This window comes from Eumetopias jubatus, unplaced genomic scaffold (assembly GCF_037043125.1).
Source record: "Eumetopias jubatus isolate StellerSeaLion01/CBP00866 unplaced genomic scaffold, mEumJub1_p1.0 scaffold_17, whole genome shotgun sequence".
Taxonomy (NCBI): Eukaryota; Metazoa; Chordata; class Mammalia; order Carnivora; family Otariidae; genus Eumetopias; species Eumetopias jubatus.
In genome coordinates, this window is record NW_028274823.1 from 77,152,546 (window position 1) to 77,170,202 (window position 17,657).

The 17,657-nt window shown below is 43.3% G+C and overlaps 1 protein-coding gene across 5 annotated transcripts in view; it reads left to right on the forward strand.

The window, feature by feature from the left end:
- Positions 1-17,657, forward strand: part of MTR (5-methyltetrahydrofolate-homocysteine methyltransferase) — a 99,244-nt gene that overhangs the window by 65,017 nt on the left and 16,570 nt on the right. For all 5 annotated transcript variants that reach the window (XM_028104523.2, XM_028104525.2, XM_028104524.2 and 2 more), the window contains 4 exons: positions 170-270; positions 6,360-6,427; positions 7,010-7,130; positions 14,145-14,226. In XM_028104523.2, coding sequence (XP_027960324.1) covers positions 170-270; positions 6,360-6,427; positions 7,010-7,130; positions 14,145-14,226 — 372 coding nt within the window. The remainder of the gene's footprint in view (positions 1-169; positions 271-6,359; positions 6,428-7,009; positions 7,131-14,144; positions 14,227-17,657) is intronic.

Sequence of the window (17,657 nt, forward strand, 5' to 3'; positions counted from 1 at the left end):
TTACAGCTTTCTACTGGCAGAGCATGGGATGTGGGTTCTAGGTCTGCTTTTGAAGTTGTCTTGGTTTTATGAAAGTGCTTTCTGTGGCAACACCTGTCTGGCTCTAGGGAATTAGGTGATCTGCTCTAAGTGAGCACAGCAATGCTCAGCTGCGTGGCTTACTCCCCAGGATCCTTACCAGGGCACCATTGTGTTGGCTACTGTGAAGGGCGACGTGCACGACATAGGCAAGAACATAGTTGGCGTGGTCCTTGGCTGCAATAATTTCAGGTAAGTTAAGACCCACCTCTTTCAACCCCTTTCTTATTTAAAAATAAAAGCATTAACAGGATGATTCTTTATTGGTCAGGAGGGGGAGGGTATGGCTGTGGATATTGTAGATGATTTTTAATTTCTGTTTCCTGACTGTTTTGTATATTCTCTACATTGAATACACCTTTTCAAATGAAATAAATTAGTAATTAATCTGTGATCTGTGTGGTAAGGACAAAAAGAACAGTAAAAGCTATTCCAGCAGGGTCAGAACAACCAAGAGGCTTCTAGAGAATTGACCTTGGGCCTAGGCTCTAATAACTAGAACACTGGGGTCCTGCCCATAGCCAGTGGCATGGGGCATATTCTGTTTTTCTTCTCAATAAAGTGCCATGTTTTAGAACTGAGATCTTATAAGACTTTGGCTAAATGGGGTTTTGTAAAAAGGCTTTGACTGTACAATTCTCTCTTTCCTCTGCTTAGAACAGGAGCATGTATCCCTCTTGGAAACAATGAAGCTAGATTTTGTAATGTTGTATAGAAGTAAAATCTCTGGCTGATACATCTCATTAGAGTGAATATTCAGCCCTCAATTATTTCCATGTGAGAGCTGATGACCGTAAGTGTACATTTTGCCCAGATTTCAACATATTCTTTATGATCAGAAGCCTAATACAACTAATGCCTTCTCTGGTCCGTGTCCAACCACCAGTCCCTTTGAGTCATGGACTTCTTTCCAATGTGCTGTTTTCTCTGTGAAGTCGGGAGCCCCTCACAGGTGTCCCCTGCTGTCCCATGACAATTCCCTGTTGATCCCCTCCCTCTCTCATCTTGGTTAACCATCTCTGCCTTCCAGGCAATTCAGTGCAACCAGGAAGCACTCAGGGAGGCTCCAGATGGAGGAGCCGCGTCAGGATGGCACCTTTCTGCCTCTGTCTTCACTGGTGTTTCTGTTTGCTGCCTACTCACTGTCAGAACACTTAGCACTTCCTTCTTGTCCTTGGAAATGAATATTGTTCTTGGAATGCATTCATTATTCTTTAAATGATAAATATATTGGAGATACTGCGGAGGTGGTTGTAATGAGATTTCCCCCGTAGAATAAGTATTTGGTTAAGGTGGTTGCTTCCTGAAATTTACAAGACATTTCCGCTCTTATCTCACCTTTTCAAGTCCCATGTTGTTGGCTTCTGTTGGCATTCATCATAATTAGTTAAAATTGAATTCAGCTTGTAAATGTGAATAGGTCAACTCCTATACACCACACATTGTACTAGCGACACCTGAAATGGTTTAGTTGGCGTTTCTCAAGAATTCAAGGAATTTATTGTTTACTAAATATCCAGGTTGCATAGCCAACCGTGATCATGGAACAGAAACTGTTGAAAAAAGCAGTTTGTAGGTAAACTTCCTAAAGCAATTCTTGAGATATAATTGTCATGTGTTTATAATTTTTTATTTTGAAAAATGGTAAGTAGCCAAGAGAGTCGCACTAGGGATGTTTTTTCCTCCAGTAGAGACATTGTAAGAGGCCAGGGAGAACTGTGGCATTTCTCCAGGGTGCTCCTAGTGCGGAATGTCAGCATTTGTGAAAGCCTGCTTATTAAACCCGAGGCTTTCCTCCAGCACATCTAGTCCTTTGTCTTGTGCATTGAAAGTCTGCTTATCTTTGCTCATAAGTCTAACTGGAGGAATATCTTCTCCAGTGAAACTGTAATTATTCCTTTTATAAAAATATAAGTGAATGTGCAAACATTTTCTATCCCGTCAGACACCCTTTTGGGTCTTGTGTCTCTTAACACGTGGTCCCCTGGTCAGTTTAATTTTATGGCGTCAGCTAGTAGACACGTGCCCCGAAAATCTACCTTGTGGAGTTAAACATGTACTTTTGCTGAGCATCAGGTTTTTAGGCTGGATTTGGGGTGAACCACCCAGCTAGTGAGTAAGTCTAGCAAACCATCCGGTACCAAATCCTAATACAACTTTCTAGTTCCTGGCTGTTTGTCATTGATGCAGAAAATCTAATAAAATGGAAAGAACTTCCTTCTTTGTGAAGGAAAAGAAAGTAAAGGGGACTAAAGACGATAGTCCTGTCTAGACAGAGAACATTTTTATGGGGATGACGCATTAGATTCTATGTTGTAATAGAATGTATAAATTTGAGAATCTGAATAGACCTCAGGGATGTATCCACTGAGAGTCTACTAATACCTAACATTTGTTTACCACTTCACAAATTAGATAGTGCTTTCACAGCACTGATTTTTTTCTGTCTTTTCCTGATATTTTTCTTTTCCTTTCTTTTCTTTCATCCTTCCTTTCTTTTTATGGTTTTGATCCTGCTCTGCCTGCTTCAGTTACTGTCTTTCTCACTTTCTCACAAGGAAACTGAGGCTTCGAGAGGTTAAGCGGTTTCTTCATGGTCACACAGCCAGCAAGAGGCAGGCCATATGCTCAGGGCTTCTGGTTCCAAAAGTCAGGACCCTGTGCTCTGTCAGTTTATCTTCCAGTATTGATTCTAGTTATGAAGTTAAACAACTTTAACTGTACTGTTTAATGTTGATATTCTAGTTAAATTCCTCTTATGTAATTTGATTTTTGATCAGATAGTACATGAAAATGGATTTCAGACAGACTCCTTACTAATTATTACATAGAAAATGTGGATTTTTCCCACTTAATAAACAGGTAATACACTGTTTAATTGTGTAAGAAAAAGTAGGATATGTCAAAAGAAATTTTAAAATTAGATATCCTATATCTAGTACTTTAAAAATATGGATCTGGTGAAATGTAATAACAGAGGCCTGTTTATATTTTAACCAGTGCTTGCTAATCTACCTGTGGAGTATAAGTAAAAATTAAGCAGCAAAGAGTTATGAATGAAGAGAATAATGGTAAAGTGTTCAACTATACTAAGTCGAGGGCACACTAATCCACCCTGTCCTGACCGCACATGCTCACTTGATGATTATTCATAGGCTTTCAACCTGACGTGTGTGTATGTATGAGTATATGTGTGTATGGGTGTGTGTGCAGCTTAATTGAGATATAATTGACCTGTAACATTTTGTCAGTTTAAGGTGTACAACGTATTGATTTGATACAGCCCCATGTTGCAATATGATTACCACCATAGTGTTAGCTAATACCACCATCGCTTCGCATAATTATCATTTCTTTTTTGTGGTGAGAACATTTTCTCCACGTCCTGGTCAACGCTTGTTACCACTTGTCTTTTTGAAAACAGCCATTATAACAGATTTGAGGTGATGTCTCATTATGGGTTTGATTGGCATTTCCCTGATGCTTAGTGATGCTGAGCATCTTCTCATATACATGTTGGTCTTTTATAGGTCTTCTTTGGAAAAATAGCTATTCAGTATGTCTGCCCAACTTATTATATTTGAAAGGGAGACTTTCCAGAATTTATTTTTTTTTTAAAGGAGAAATGGAAACAGACCCTATTAGCTCGGCTTAACCTCAGATTGGAAACGGTCCACGGGGACTGCAGAGTGGTAGGGTACTGCCATCTGGTGGTAGCACCTGTGAATTGCAGGATCAGAACGGAAATTCTGTCTTTTTGTTCAGTTCACTTCTGGAGACTGTAGCAGATAGGAGGCACCCTGAATGGATGCAGATGCGTGGCTCTGAGTTTCCTTTTTAATTCTTCCAGAGAGTACAAGGGACTTTATCTATTACAGTACTTTTTAAGTTATATGTATTCTTAGGTAGTATCGGATGCCTTTGCTAAAGCAGCGAGTGCAGCTTACATTTTTTTCTGAATTACAATCCCAAATTATTGCTTGCGTGTACAGCTGTTATAAACACTTTAGAAAGATGATTTTAAAATCACCATTTTCCCATAACATTAATTTTTATTGTCTTTAACCTCTCACGTGGCATAATACAAGACTGTGTATAAGAAGAGGCCTGTGGACGTGGGGCATAGAGAAGGGAGGTGGAGAAGGGAAGACATGGGGGAATGGAGAATGGAGGTGTGGGGGAAACAGGATGTGGCAGTGAAGATGGGGGACAACGGCAGGGGGTGGTGGGAAGTAGGGCGGCAGCCGCGGAACACAGGGCTGGGTTTGTAACCCTCCCCTCCCCTCCGGGCATCAGGTCCTTCCTTCAGCCGAAGTCCCTGGGGCACCTGGTTCCTCATTCTGGACCTTTACTGCCCGTCTCTTCCTGGCCTGCTCCCTTTTTTCCTTCATCTAGCTGATACCTACTTATTCTTTGAAAATTCAGCTGAGCTATCGCCCTCCTGGGATGCTTCAGATTCCATTTGGGTAACTAAAGAAATCTCAAATTTAGGGGGTGCCTGGGTGGGTCAGTCGACTGAGTGTCCGACTCTTGACTTCGGCTCAGGTCATAGTCTCAGGGTCATGAGATTGAGCCCCACATTGGGCTCTGTGCTGGGCGTGGAGCCTGCTTAAAATTCTCTCCGTCTGCCACCCCCCCATCCTCAGTTGCACTCTCTCTTAAAAAAGAAAGAAAGAAAGAAATCTCAAACTTAGTATTTTGAAAATTGAACTATCTGTGGTCCTTAAGATGCTCCCTCCTCCCCCCTGACCTCTCTGCCTCCCATTTCCTCTCCTCCATTCCGTTCAGTCACGAGGTCTCCTTACTGTCCTCAAACCAAGCAAGCATGCAGAGATGTTCCTGAAAGACACATCGCTTAAAACAAGAAAAAGACACGAGAGCAAGTTGATTCCTATATCACACTGACGATTTTTAGTTGAATTTTAAAAATACATATACAATGTTGATTACAGTTAGCTTTGAAATGTATGCCTTTTTGTCTTGATTTAAAGATAATATACTAATTAATTGAATTTAAATTAAAAAAATAAAGGCAGTATACTATTTTGCTTAGTTTTATATGCAACAGTCTATATTTAGTCATAGTTTAGCAAAAGATTCAATTACCAGACTTTTTCAATATGCTAAAAAAAAAAAAAAAGCTCGTGTCCTCTGACTCTTGTTATAACCTGTGGTAAGACAGCATTAAAATCTGCAGCATTTCCTCTACCAGGTTAGTGCTAACACCCTGAATATAGTTATTATTGATTTGAAATTGTCTTGGTTTTTACTGAGGAGTCTGTATGTGCTAGTTTATTTTTTAAGAAATTTTTAAGTGATATGGGAGCAAGCTGAAAAGTCAATATAAAACGTATATAGCAAGAAGCAAACTCCTTCCTGCCCGGCATCCACTGTTACCAGATGATACTGTGTCAAGTAGTAGTTCGTAAGCATTGATTTTTTTTTTTTTAATCTAAAATTATTTTGCACCTGGGTGGCTCAGTCGTTAAGCGTCTGCTTTCGGCTCAGGTCGTGATCCCGGGGCCCTGGGATCAAGCCCCGCATCGGGCTCCCTGCTCAGCGGGGAGTCTGCTCCTCCCTCTCCCACTCCCCCTGCTTGTGTTCCCTCTCTCGCTGTCTCTCTCTCTCTCTCTCTCTGTCAAATAAATAAAGTCTTTGAAAAAGAAAAAAAAATTATTTTGCCTATTTTAATGACATTGTAAAAGAAGTGAAAGTGCATGCTGTGAAATGCATACTCATGATAAACTTAAATTGTAAAAATGACTGGCATGGTGGGTCCTTTCTCCGTCTTGACGATGGGGGGAATGGGAAATTGTTACTGAATGATCCAAGTTTATATTTGGGATGATGACAGGGTATTGAAAATAGTGGTGATGGTTGCACAACATTGGGACTGAGTGTAATTCGTGCCTCTGGGTAAACTTATTGGGTAACAGGGCAAACGATATTTTACATATTTTACCAGAACTTAAAAAAAAAAATAATGCCACATGCCAAAAATGATTGAATCGTATTTTTTGAATGGGTGAATTTTATGCTGTGTGAATTCTGTATCAATAAAGCTGCTTTAAAAATCTTAGCATAGCACCTGGCATATATGGTAAGTACTTCCTTCATAAGTGGTCATTGTAGTTGTGATGATTGTCAGTGCTTAGTGAGCATGTCCCTGTGACTCCAGTTGACATTAGAGGAGTGTTTGGTGGCTAAGTAAAAATGTTCATCTCGACTTTGTCTCTGATGGGTTCTCATTAATTTCCTCACATCTCCTTTCTGCCCCCCAGAGTTATTGATTTAGGAGTCATGACTCCCTGCGACAAGATCCTGAAAGCTGCTCTTGACCACAAAGCAGGTACAGTCCACCTGTGCTTCTGGGCTTTCCACTGGATGTCCTCACCCGCAGGGTGTGTCTGTCGGTGAACGGCGACGCCCCAGCCCGCGTGGGACCAGTGGGGCATTCAGGCAGTTAGGGGCCAGTTCCTGCGTGGGGGGCTTTCACTGTCGTTTATAGTGGGGTTTGGATTGGTGAATAGGTACCAGTGAAACTCCTCCCAGCTCTGAAGATGGGGAATGGGAACAGGATTATTACAGGGTCGTATTAGATTTTTCTCTGTGTATCATCGTTTTTATGTTTCTTGAGACACTGTGACACATCTAAGTCTGGGAAATCCTAAACAGTGTATTTTATTTGCATGGCTTCCCCAAACTGTGGCAAGCACATTATTGCAACTTGAAGCTGCAAATCATGTTTACTACCAAAAGCAAACAAATAAATTGAGATTCCCCAGAAAAGATGTCTTAGAATTAGAAGTTGGGAATTCATTTGAGGTCTCCTGGTCTTTATTACAAAGGTTTTAAAGTGAGTCTTGCATACTTTTCTGCGTTTTCTCTCATGCTCCTTCTCACCGTCCTTTTTTCTTTTTTGAAATAATAGATATAATTGGCCTATCAGGACTCATCACTCCTTCCCTGGATGAAATGATTTTTGTTGCCAAAGAAATGGAGAGATTGGCTATAAAGATTCCACTGTTGATTGGGGGAGCAACCACTTCGAGGTAAGTCATGCTAATGAACTGTTTGCTTTCCTTTAAATTCATCTAAATGCCAGTGTTTAAAAACAGTGATAAAACCTGTGGGTTTTTTGGGGGGGACGTTGTTTGTTGGTTTGGTTTTTTATGCACAGTGCATTGGCTCCTTCTGTATAAGCCCATGAGCATTCAGCCTTCCCTTGGACAAGAGCCGGCGTGCTTTTGGAGCATGGTCTAGGAAACCCCTTTGTGATGTCCCCACCCTTTGCCTTTTTTTGGATTCCTTTGGGCTTGTCATTGTCTTTTCCTCAATCCCCTCACCTCCCATTCAGTTCCTGAGATTTCTGATAAACACTCCTCTTGAAATCAAACCAAGTGGAGAAAGGTGTATCTTTTGGCGCAAAGACGGTGCTTGAACTTTAGCCCATTCTCTGTCTGGAGGCAGGTGTCTGAGTAACTACAGGTTCCCTTGAAGAAACTCCAGCTTTGTAATAGTTGAGGCAGGAGGCCAAGCTAGCAAGAATGAACCAAAGGATCACCTTGGGAAGTTGTTTTTGAAAGGGGGAGCCTTTTGAGAAACTTTCCATTAAGCAATTTAAGGAGGAGAAAGTTATAAGGTGGTTCCATGACATTATTCAGTTTGTCAGATTTTTCCTGGGGTCGTGATCATAATGATATTTGGTGAGAAATATGTTAATTTATGGGTACTCTTAGACTTTTTCTGACATGTTCCTTATGCCCCATGTTATTTACTTTGGCAGGGAATAATGCCCAGGTGGAACATTGAACTTGATGATCCTACTAGCACACAGTTTATTTTTTTTCTGATACAAGAATACAGTAGAGTCCAAAGATATTCCAAAGTTCCTTTCACACTAGAAACAACTGTACATTAAGCCAGTCGTATTAACCAAGTTTTCCAGAGAAACAGAATCTATAGGATGTGTATGTATATATTTACTTTACCTGTGTTATATATATTACTCTATATTATATTATTAATATATACTATATATTATATATACAGAGGTTTATTTTAAGGAGTTGGCCCATGCCATTTTTGGGTCTGGTAAGACTGAAATCTGCAGGGAAGGTCAGCAGGCTGGAGACCAGGCAGGAGCTGATGTTGCAGTCTTGGTTCCAAAGGCTGTCTGGAGGCAGGATTCCTTCTTCCTTGGGGCACCTTAGTCTCTTCTCTGAAGGTCTTCAACTGATTTGACAAGGCCCACCCACACTAGGAAGAGTAATCTGCTTCACCCAGAGTCTACTGATTTAAATGTTAAATCACATCTAAAAAAAATACCTTCACAGAAACATCTAGATTGGTGTATGACCAAAACCTAGATCCCATGGTGTGGCCAAATGGACACATAAAATGAACCATCGTCCCATTTATAATCTGAGGGCATCATTTTCACAAGTAGTAACAGTGTTATGTGTCATTTATTCACTAACTGCTTTTCGTACTTGAAGGACTCCATAATGTGGCCATTGTTGCTCACCTTAGAAAACTGGGTTTGTTTTTCCACTCAGGACTTACCCACTAGGATATGGGGCAGATTATTCTCTAGGGATCTGACCACCCGTCAAGAATTGGGGTTTCAGTGAGCAGGGTCTTGGGTAACTGATGATTTTAATGTGAATATTCATCAGCTTAGTAAAGAGAATGATCAGAATTTACCCACTGTTGTGAGGATGAAATACCTTTTAAAATTACAGTTATAAAATAGAATAAATAGATGTGATGTTGGTTTCCAAATAAACCATTTTATAAGGCAGGACACCACACTGAGAAGTTCAACGTCGGGAAACCACGTATTGCTCTTATGCAAATTGGAACATTATAAATGGTCCAGTCTGTTACATCTCTTACCAAGTAAGGGACACCAGATTAAAGAGGATTTTAAAAAAACATTCAGAAGTGACATAACTAGCTTCCCAAGATATACCATATGCAAAATTAGCCACACATGCCTCCTGACAGTTAGAACCTGGCATATCAAGTCAGAGGCAGGTCAGAAGTTACCCACTGTCTCTCCGTGCTCCTGCAAAACTTCTGTTCTCTTGGTCTGGGAATCGGTGACGTGATCCTCCCTGAAGGTGGAAATCTGGGTCCTACAACCTCACAAAGTTCCTTCAGATCTCCAGTGCTCTGTTTCTGTATGAACTCTGCCTTTTTTCATGCTGTTCTCTTCATACCTCTTACAGTTTCTGGGAAAATAATTGGAAAATAAAAGCCAATTGCCAGTTACATGTTCTCTTCTCCATCGTTCTGCTAGAACAGCCCTTGCAGGATAGATTTCTTAGATTCTAAGAACCTCGGCATAAAACTCCCTGACTCTGACTCCGTTCTAAAGTAGTGACAGTGGGTGAAGCCTCACTCAGTCTTGCTTAATCCAGCCCTCCTCTTTAAGGAAGCCCTTTTCCTGAAATACAACGGTCATACAGAGAAGTACACAAGTCAGAGATCTACAACTCAATGAATTTTTACAAAACTGAACCCCCTATGTAAGCACCTCTAGATAAAGAAATAGAACGTTATCGGCCCTGTGGGCGCTTGGCTGGTCCCCCACCTCCTCATCCTTTACAACAAAATGACCACTGTGCTGTCTCCCATCACCGTAGGTTGGGTTTGCTTCATAGACGTGGAATCCTGTTGCTTGTGTTCTTTTGTGTCCCGCTTATTTTGTGCACCGTTCTGCTTGTGAGGCCCAACCTGGCGGGTATAGTAGTTGTTTTTCCACCGCGGTGTATATAATATTCCATTGTATAATATACTGTGGCTTAGTTATCCAGGCTACTGTTGGTGGACGTTGGGTTTTTCCAGTTTGGGGCTATTGGGCAGAATGCTGCTGTGTTCGTATTTCTGCCCTGAAGCAAACTTGCTGGGTCCTGTGCATACGATCATTGGCATTAGATGTTGCTGGGTAGTTTTCCAAAGTGTTTGTATTAATTTACGCTCCCACCAGCAACTATGAGAGTTCAGTTACTCCACACCCTTTTCAATTTTATCCATTTCAGTACATATATAATAGTATCTTGGTATGGTTTTCACTTGCCTTTCTTGCTGACTAGTGATGCTGACTACCTTTTCATGTGTATGTTGACCGTTTGGGTTTGCTTTCTAAGTTTTTTTTTTTTTTTTTTAATTGGGTATTCTGCCTTTTTTCTTACCGATTGGTATGCATTCTTTATTTATATTGGATGCAAGCCCTTTCTTAGAAATATATGGCAAATAGATTCTTCCATTATGGCTTGCCTTTTGCTGTCTTAGTTGTATTTTTGGATAACAAAGTTTTTAATCTTCAGGAAGTCTGATTTATCAGTCTCTTCCTTTACGGTTAGTGCTCTTTGCATCTAAGAATGCCCTCTACTCCTGGGAGAGTCAGCTTTGCTAGAAGGCAAGGAGAGTTGGGATGTCTCAGAAGCCCTCTGGGAGCTCTTACTCTTACCTCCTGTAGACCTGTTGAGAGAGCAGCCGTGTTCCATTTTTTGCCTTTGCGAACTGTTATTTGAGCAGATGGCGGCTCAGGATTTCCAAGTTGTCCTTAAAGAAGATGAGGGGCTGTACCACGTCCATGGCTTTTCCAGATCTCAGTGGCCTGTGGTGGCATGATGGAATTAGAACCCTACTCCCAGGACACTTGCAATGAGCCTTACGGCTGACTGATGGATCCCGGGACGAGTTGAAAGGGCTCTACAGACTTGGGGTCATGTGCACATGGAAACATGCCTGGAGTTCCCTTTTTAACCTGTAGCTCCGAGAGGATAGAAACTGAATATTCTTCCGTCCGTAATGCATATTGTTTTGTATCACAAGCTAGAAATGACTTGCATGGAAATCTGGCCCTGTTAGCTGCACAGCTTCTCAAAGGCACAAGTCTGGTAGTTAGCACTCAATTTTATAAATGGTTCAAAACCAGTAACTTCACAGTGTCTTTTTCAGTTATTTTTTGGTGAATAGTGAAGAATTCAAAAGGAAGTCACATTGCTCGAAGAGAGAGGTCATTTCCCGAGTTTTTGTTTTTTAAAGATTTTATTTATTTATTTGACAGTTTTTGTTTTTTAAAGATTTTATTTATTTATTTGACAGAGAGAGACACAGTGAGAGAGGGAACACAAGCAGGGGGAGTGGCAGAGGGAGAAGCAGGCTTCCCGCTGAGCAGGGAGCCCAATGTGGGGCTCAATCCTGGGACTCCAGGATGATGACCTGAGCCGAAGGCAGACGCTTAATGACTGAGCCACCCAGGTGCCCCATGTTTTTGTTTTTTTTATGAATTGTTAGGAGGTAAGATGCTGAATCGCATAACTAGCATTGTTTTCCTCATGGCGTTGGCTAGGGGGAAGCTTGGAGCTCAGGTGCTGGGGGAGATTTCACGGACCCGACTTCTGCGTCTGACCCCACTGCTGATTGCCTCCCATCTTCGTTTCCCCTGACTCTCATTTTTCTCATCAAATTCTAAGGGTTTTTTTGGTCATGCTGCATTTATGTAAAACGTTTTAATTCTGGAAGGATAAGGCATTAAAAAAAATTCTTGGACTAACTTGTTCTTTTTCAGAGTTTTTAAAAAGACCTTCTGAAGTTAACACTGTCCTGTCCGTTGGGCAGCCATGGGGGGCAACTCACTGAATCCCCAGCACTGCTGAGGGACTCGGCAGAGACAGAGCTGAGGTTCAGCCTCAGGGCCCAGCCTGTGCTGTCGGTCTGTAGGAGGGGAGGGGAGATTACAGTGTTTGCCATCTTTTCAGGCTTCGGAAAGAAGTCTGCTTCCCGCTGGAGACAGGATGCGTAAATGGAAGCTTAGAAGAAAGTAGAATCAATGTCATACTATTTTATAAGGAAACCAGAAGTGCTCTTGATGGCTGAGCCAACTCAAATTTCATGGCTGTGCTCCCTTAGCTTTGTGTGTGTGTGTGTGTGTGTGTGTGTGTGTGTGTGTGTGTGTGCGCGCGCGCGCGCGCGCTGGAAAACAGCACTTTGCTTTTATTTGTTGTTGCTCGTTCTAAATAGTGGAATCCATCCATTTCTTCCCGGTGCCCTTGTCCAGAAGATCATCAATGAGAGAATGGCCAGAATTGCACTGGGAATCCTTGGATGCTTAATGAATATTGATTGTGTTGACTTTAAGATTTAAAACTGCGCTGGTTCCCTTTAAGAGAAGTAGCCAAGTCACATCAGGCCTAATGTTTCCCGGAGGAACTTCATGCAGAATATTTATTGAGGGCTATTTTTCCTGGAGGAACTTCATGCAGAATATATATTGAGCGCTATTTGCATGTTCGAAGAGCTGACCACCTGAGGAAGAGGAAGAAAGCATAGTCTCACGTGTTCTCTTGAGAAGCCGGAAGCAGTTTCTTCTTTAAAACTATTCCCACTGTTTGAAAATCTTCTGCCTTGTAGAATACCAGAGATACTTTCAAATTTTTGTGCACACAGTTGGCACCAACAGCACTCCCTGGGACGGCCGTGGAGGTGTTGGGTCTGACTCCCTCTGCCTCTGTACGCCCCAGCCCCCCGGTCCAGCAGAGCCTCCTGCGCCCAGCACCTTGGGCCTGCACATCTGTTGTAGAGCTCAGTGCCTGTGACTTTGGGCTTTAGTCCTCTGCTTCCTGTCCATGTGTGGAGGGACCTGTACAAAGGGGACAGGTGAGGGGCGCCTGGGTGGCTCAGTCGTTGAGCATCTGCCTTCGGCTCAGGTCATGGTCCCAGGGTCCTGGGATCAAGCCCCGCGTCAGGCTCCCTACTCAGCGGGAAGCCTGCTTCTCCCTCTCCCACTCCCCCTGCTTGTGTTCCCTCTCTCGCTGTCTCTCTCTCTCTCTGTGTGTCAAATAAATAAATAAAATCTTAAAAAAAAAAGAAAGGGGACAGGTGAAATGTCAGGCTCTTGTCTGTCTTCTTGGGAATAAACTTTTAGTCATCCCTGAGAAGCCTATTAAAAACACACTCACCCATATATTGTGCCTTTAATATTCTCCTGGTTAAAAATTACCTCAGTAATCCACGCTTATTATTAGAACATGTCAAACCCTTCAGAGGAATGGAAAGTAAAATTTAGTCTCTCCCTTCCTGCCTTCCATTCCACCTCCAACCTCCGTGTAACCAGGGCTGACATCTGATGTGTGTCTCTCTGTTTTTTTCTAAATACATGTACAAGGTTGGCAGGTGAGGGCAGGTTCAGGGTGGTAGTACTTGTTTATTTAAAAAGCAGAATTGTATTAAACAGACTGTTCTGTTACTTTGGTTTTCTCCCCACGTAGTAGCTTATTCTGGACATCTTTACACAGGAAAGTGCATGTTAGTTGAGGGGGAAGAATGGGAAAGCATCTGACCCCGGGAAGAGTGCTGCTACCTTAGGGGGACAGGATGGGGCGGGAAAAGACCGGAAAGGACAGCCCATCCTGGGGGAGCCACAGTGGCTACCCTTTTAAATGTGCTTGTGGCAAAGTCCACACTTGGGTCCCACCTTCAGGGCCCTGGTGTGACCACTGTCGGGGAGGGTGTGCGACTGGGTCTCACTTTAGCAGCTGCAGAGCCTGGGCCATGAGATTCAGTAATCAGAGGGCAGCTTGCTGCGCACTGTAGCCAGTTAGGCCCCTCCAACGGTTAAAGGGTGTTTCTTCCTCGCTGCTCCTGTTTCCCAGTCTGGCAGGAGGGGTTTGGGGCTGAATGTTGTTGCCGCTTTTGCCTCTCTGTGTTACTTCGTGTCAAATTTATTCAGGGTCTGAGGTTCCTTACTGCAGGTCCGAGGTCGGCTTTTCGAAGACCACGTCCTGAGCTAGAGCATGCGTCCCCTGCCTGGTGGTGCGAGCCGACAAATCCATGTCTTCTCCCCTCGGTCTCCCCATCTTATGGGGTGGGGGAGGGGAGGAAGTCCCCTTGTTTTACAAGGAAAATGTGAAGTTCAATATTTGAAGTACCTTACAATCTTTCCTTGGAAAGCACTCTGTAGAAACACATTATCTCTAATGGTTCCAAACACATGTTGTGGAGGAACTGTCAGCCCTGATGGATGTGTTTTTCTTCCCGACCCCTCTTTTTAGAACCCACACAGCGGTTAAAATAGCTCCAAGGTACAGTGCGCCTGTAATCCACGTCCTGGATGCATCCAAGAGTGTGGTGGTGGTAAGTGTGGGGCCTTGCGTTCCTTCAGATATGTCGTAAGGAGAGGAGAAGATGCAGAGTTCAGGGTATTTCCCAAGATCTTCTTTTATTTTTGTCCAAGTCTACTAAAAAAAATGTGGAAAAAGAGCCTACAGCTTGTCACGGTGTCACCGCGGGGGTCTGCACTGCTGGAAGGGGGGCGCCAGGCAAGGTGTCCTGTGCTTTCGAAGACTGCGTCCTGAGCTAGCAGCGGAACGCTGGTCTGAGTAACAGAGACATGGTACCAAGACACTCGTGACCTTGACGCCAACCTGGAGGGAGAGAGGTTTCAGCCATTTACATGCATTTACAAATATGAATATATACTGTCTTAACTCCAAGCCAGAGCTAAAAGGAATGTGGAATTTTAAAAAATGACCTATGTCCATATAAAAAGACCCTTAACCCGGAATGGGCCAGTTGACCCTACCCAAAGAGAGAAAAACATTCTCTAGATGTTCAAAACCCGGAATAATAGATGCTTTTTCTCAAAGAATGTAGTAAACAACATACCTGAGTGTGTTTTTATGCTTCTGTCCATCAGTGAAGCCCAGTATCCTCTCTTGTTGTTACGTGTTTCGTTTGTTTCGTTGTGTAATAGGAAATAATAGCTGGAGAGAGTCTGAGGGACCGTGTGGTCCTGTGGTTTCCAGGTTTGTTTTAGCCACGGAAACCTTGTCTGCGGGTACAGCACCGCATGGGTGAGAGTGGCCCCTTCCATCCTTCATTCCGCACCTCGTTCTCAAAAGAGCACAATTTTAAAAACTGCTAATGTAGCGCAGACTTCTGATTTGCGGGCAAGGAGAGTTACCGAGGGGCTCTGATGACTCGTGAGACCGCCCAGTGACATCACGTGGCCTGAGCTCGGGTGACCACATGTCCTAAGCCATTTTCCAAAGGCATCCTTCCAGATCTGGGAATTCATTTATATTGAAGTTGAACAATAATGGCTAACATTACTGGAAATTGATAGGGTGCCAGACACTGTGCTAAGTGCTTTCCGTGGATTTTTTTTTTTTAAACCCCGTGAAGCAGATACTTTCATTATCCCCATTTGAGAGATGAGGACACAGGAATGGAGAGGTTAGTACCCCTCTTGAAGCCACAGGTCCGTCAAGCGGCAGGTGTGGGGTGTGAAGGCAGGTGGTCTTAACTCTATGCCTCTGTTAAACTTGCTTCCATTAATATTTAAATGATCCTCCTTTATTCAAAAGGATACAATTAAATCAGACTGGGATCATAAAGTTGCAGTTTTTTATTTGCCATTGACATAGACTAATGTGTAAATAAACTACATTTCTACAATTTCAGGACAGTTTTTTGTATGTTATATTTGGATTGTGCTTCATATATCGAGCTTACATTGAGTTCACGGCTGAGTAACCATTGGGCCTCTTTTTAAGGCTTGTTGCTATTTTCAGATGCTAATGAATGACTGAACATTTCCCATTTGGAGACCAGGCTGTTGTCCCTCTTTAAGTCCACAGTGGTAGCGTTGCCCTGACAGGCAGGGGGACGACTCGGGGGGGGGGAAGGAACCGGCCTCTGGGTTCTATTTTGAGGGCACTCCATCACCGTCTTGAAGAGCTAATGCAGCAGGGGCTGAGCTGAAAGCCCAGAGATGAGGCGTGGGCACTGGTGCTCTTTCTGGTCGGTCCGGCTGGACAGCTGGCAGTGGTTAGCTCTTCTCAGATTCAAAGAGATGGCTCCCTTCTGAAATTACTCAGACATAAGTGCAATGATAAGTCATTTGGGTCATTGCTGGTGACACTTTTCAGGAGTCAGTGGTACAATTCATTTAGGCTGATTGTCGGTTCAGAGTCTCTTGATCCGACCACAGTGAGCGTGGTCCGGGCCCGTGCTCGGGACCACTGGCTCCAGCATCTGAAAGATTCCGAAATGTGGCAACTACGGGATTGTTGGGGCTTTAGACCTCAGGATGCCCCTGCTGTCTTTCCTTTCTTTTTAAGTAAAAAACGAGGTGCCGATATTTAGTTCTTTCTAAATTATAAACTGTATTTTCAACTTCTCCCCCTCACTGTGCTGTTGCTGTTATGAAAATTGAAGAATAAAAGCATAAAACGTGTGAATGGTTGGCCTGAAAACCCTTGACGAGTGCTGATTTGTGGTGGAAAGATCACAGAGATCCGCCCGTATAATGGGCCATGAGCAAGTCAGACTAGGCAGGGAGGGGCTTGCCACTCTGGCTCTGGGCTGGGGCCCCCAGGGTGTGGACAGTGCCAGCAAACTGGTGTGCTCTGTCTACCCAATGGGAGCCATGTCAGGGTCCTGTTAAAAGTCCTTTGGATGTTTAGAAAAATTAGGGTTTTGCTTTCTCAGGGTCTAAAATCTCACAGAATGCAGGATTTTAAACAATATTTTAAGCAATATTTAAAAACACCGATTCCATGTACATTGGCAGGCTCCAGAGCAGGTGTTCCCTTCCTTTCTCCATTTAGCTCTGCTGGCTTTCCTAAGCGAGGACCCCATTGAGTTAAGGTGGATGAAAGGCTGGGAGGTACTTTGTGGTGTGAATACCATTCAGGAGTCTGTTGTCAGGCTTGTCACGGTGGTCTTTTCTGATTAGGTTCCTTAAAGTGATTTGGCTTTATGCTAACTCTTAGGGGATTGGATTGCTGTTAGAGATACTTAGAAAATTCACGTAGAATTAAAGGCATTTCAAGCCGGTGGGTACCTCAGCCATCGTCCAGCCTAACTAGGTCAGTTTCACATAATGATACTGACCTTCCAGCCCTTGTGTTGGAAGATCCAGCTGGAGGCTCAGAGATGAGATGGGGCAGTGCAGGGTTTTGAGCTGATGATGATCAGCAGCCATTTCCTCTTTCTGGATAATTGTATTTTGAGCTTTGGTGGTGGTTATTCTCCCATCACCTTGATAATCCCAGTCATAAACAATATTTAGCTGATCCTAGTTTTACAGTTGACTGAGTCGCCTCACATTTCTCAGATGATGGGTTTCCTTTCTTTCCTTAGCACAAGCTCGTAGTTGACTGTGAAGATCAGCCTCATTCCTTCAGCAGACATTTAGTGAGGAGGCACCTTGTACGTGCCAGGCACAGAGCTAGAAACTGGGGACACGAAGGCGGTTAAGGTGCAGTCCTGCCCTCCAAGGGCTTGTCCTCTAGTGAGCCAAGTGGATACACAGATACTAAAAGCCTGTGGGAAATGCAGTAAGGGAGAGATGCACCAAGTACCTTTGAAGCATAGAAGATCGGTACCTGACCAGTGTGTTGTTGTATGGGTCCCCGGGACCACCCTCAGTTTCAGTGATTTGCTAGAAGGACTCACAGAACTCAGAAACACCATTACACTCACAATTATGCCGTATTGCAGTGAAAGAATGCAGATTAAAATCAGCAGAGGCAAAAGATACAAAAGGTGGAATCCAAGAA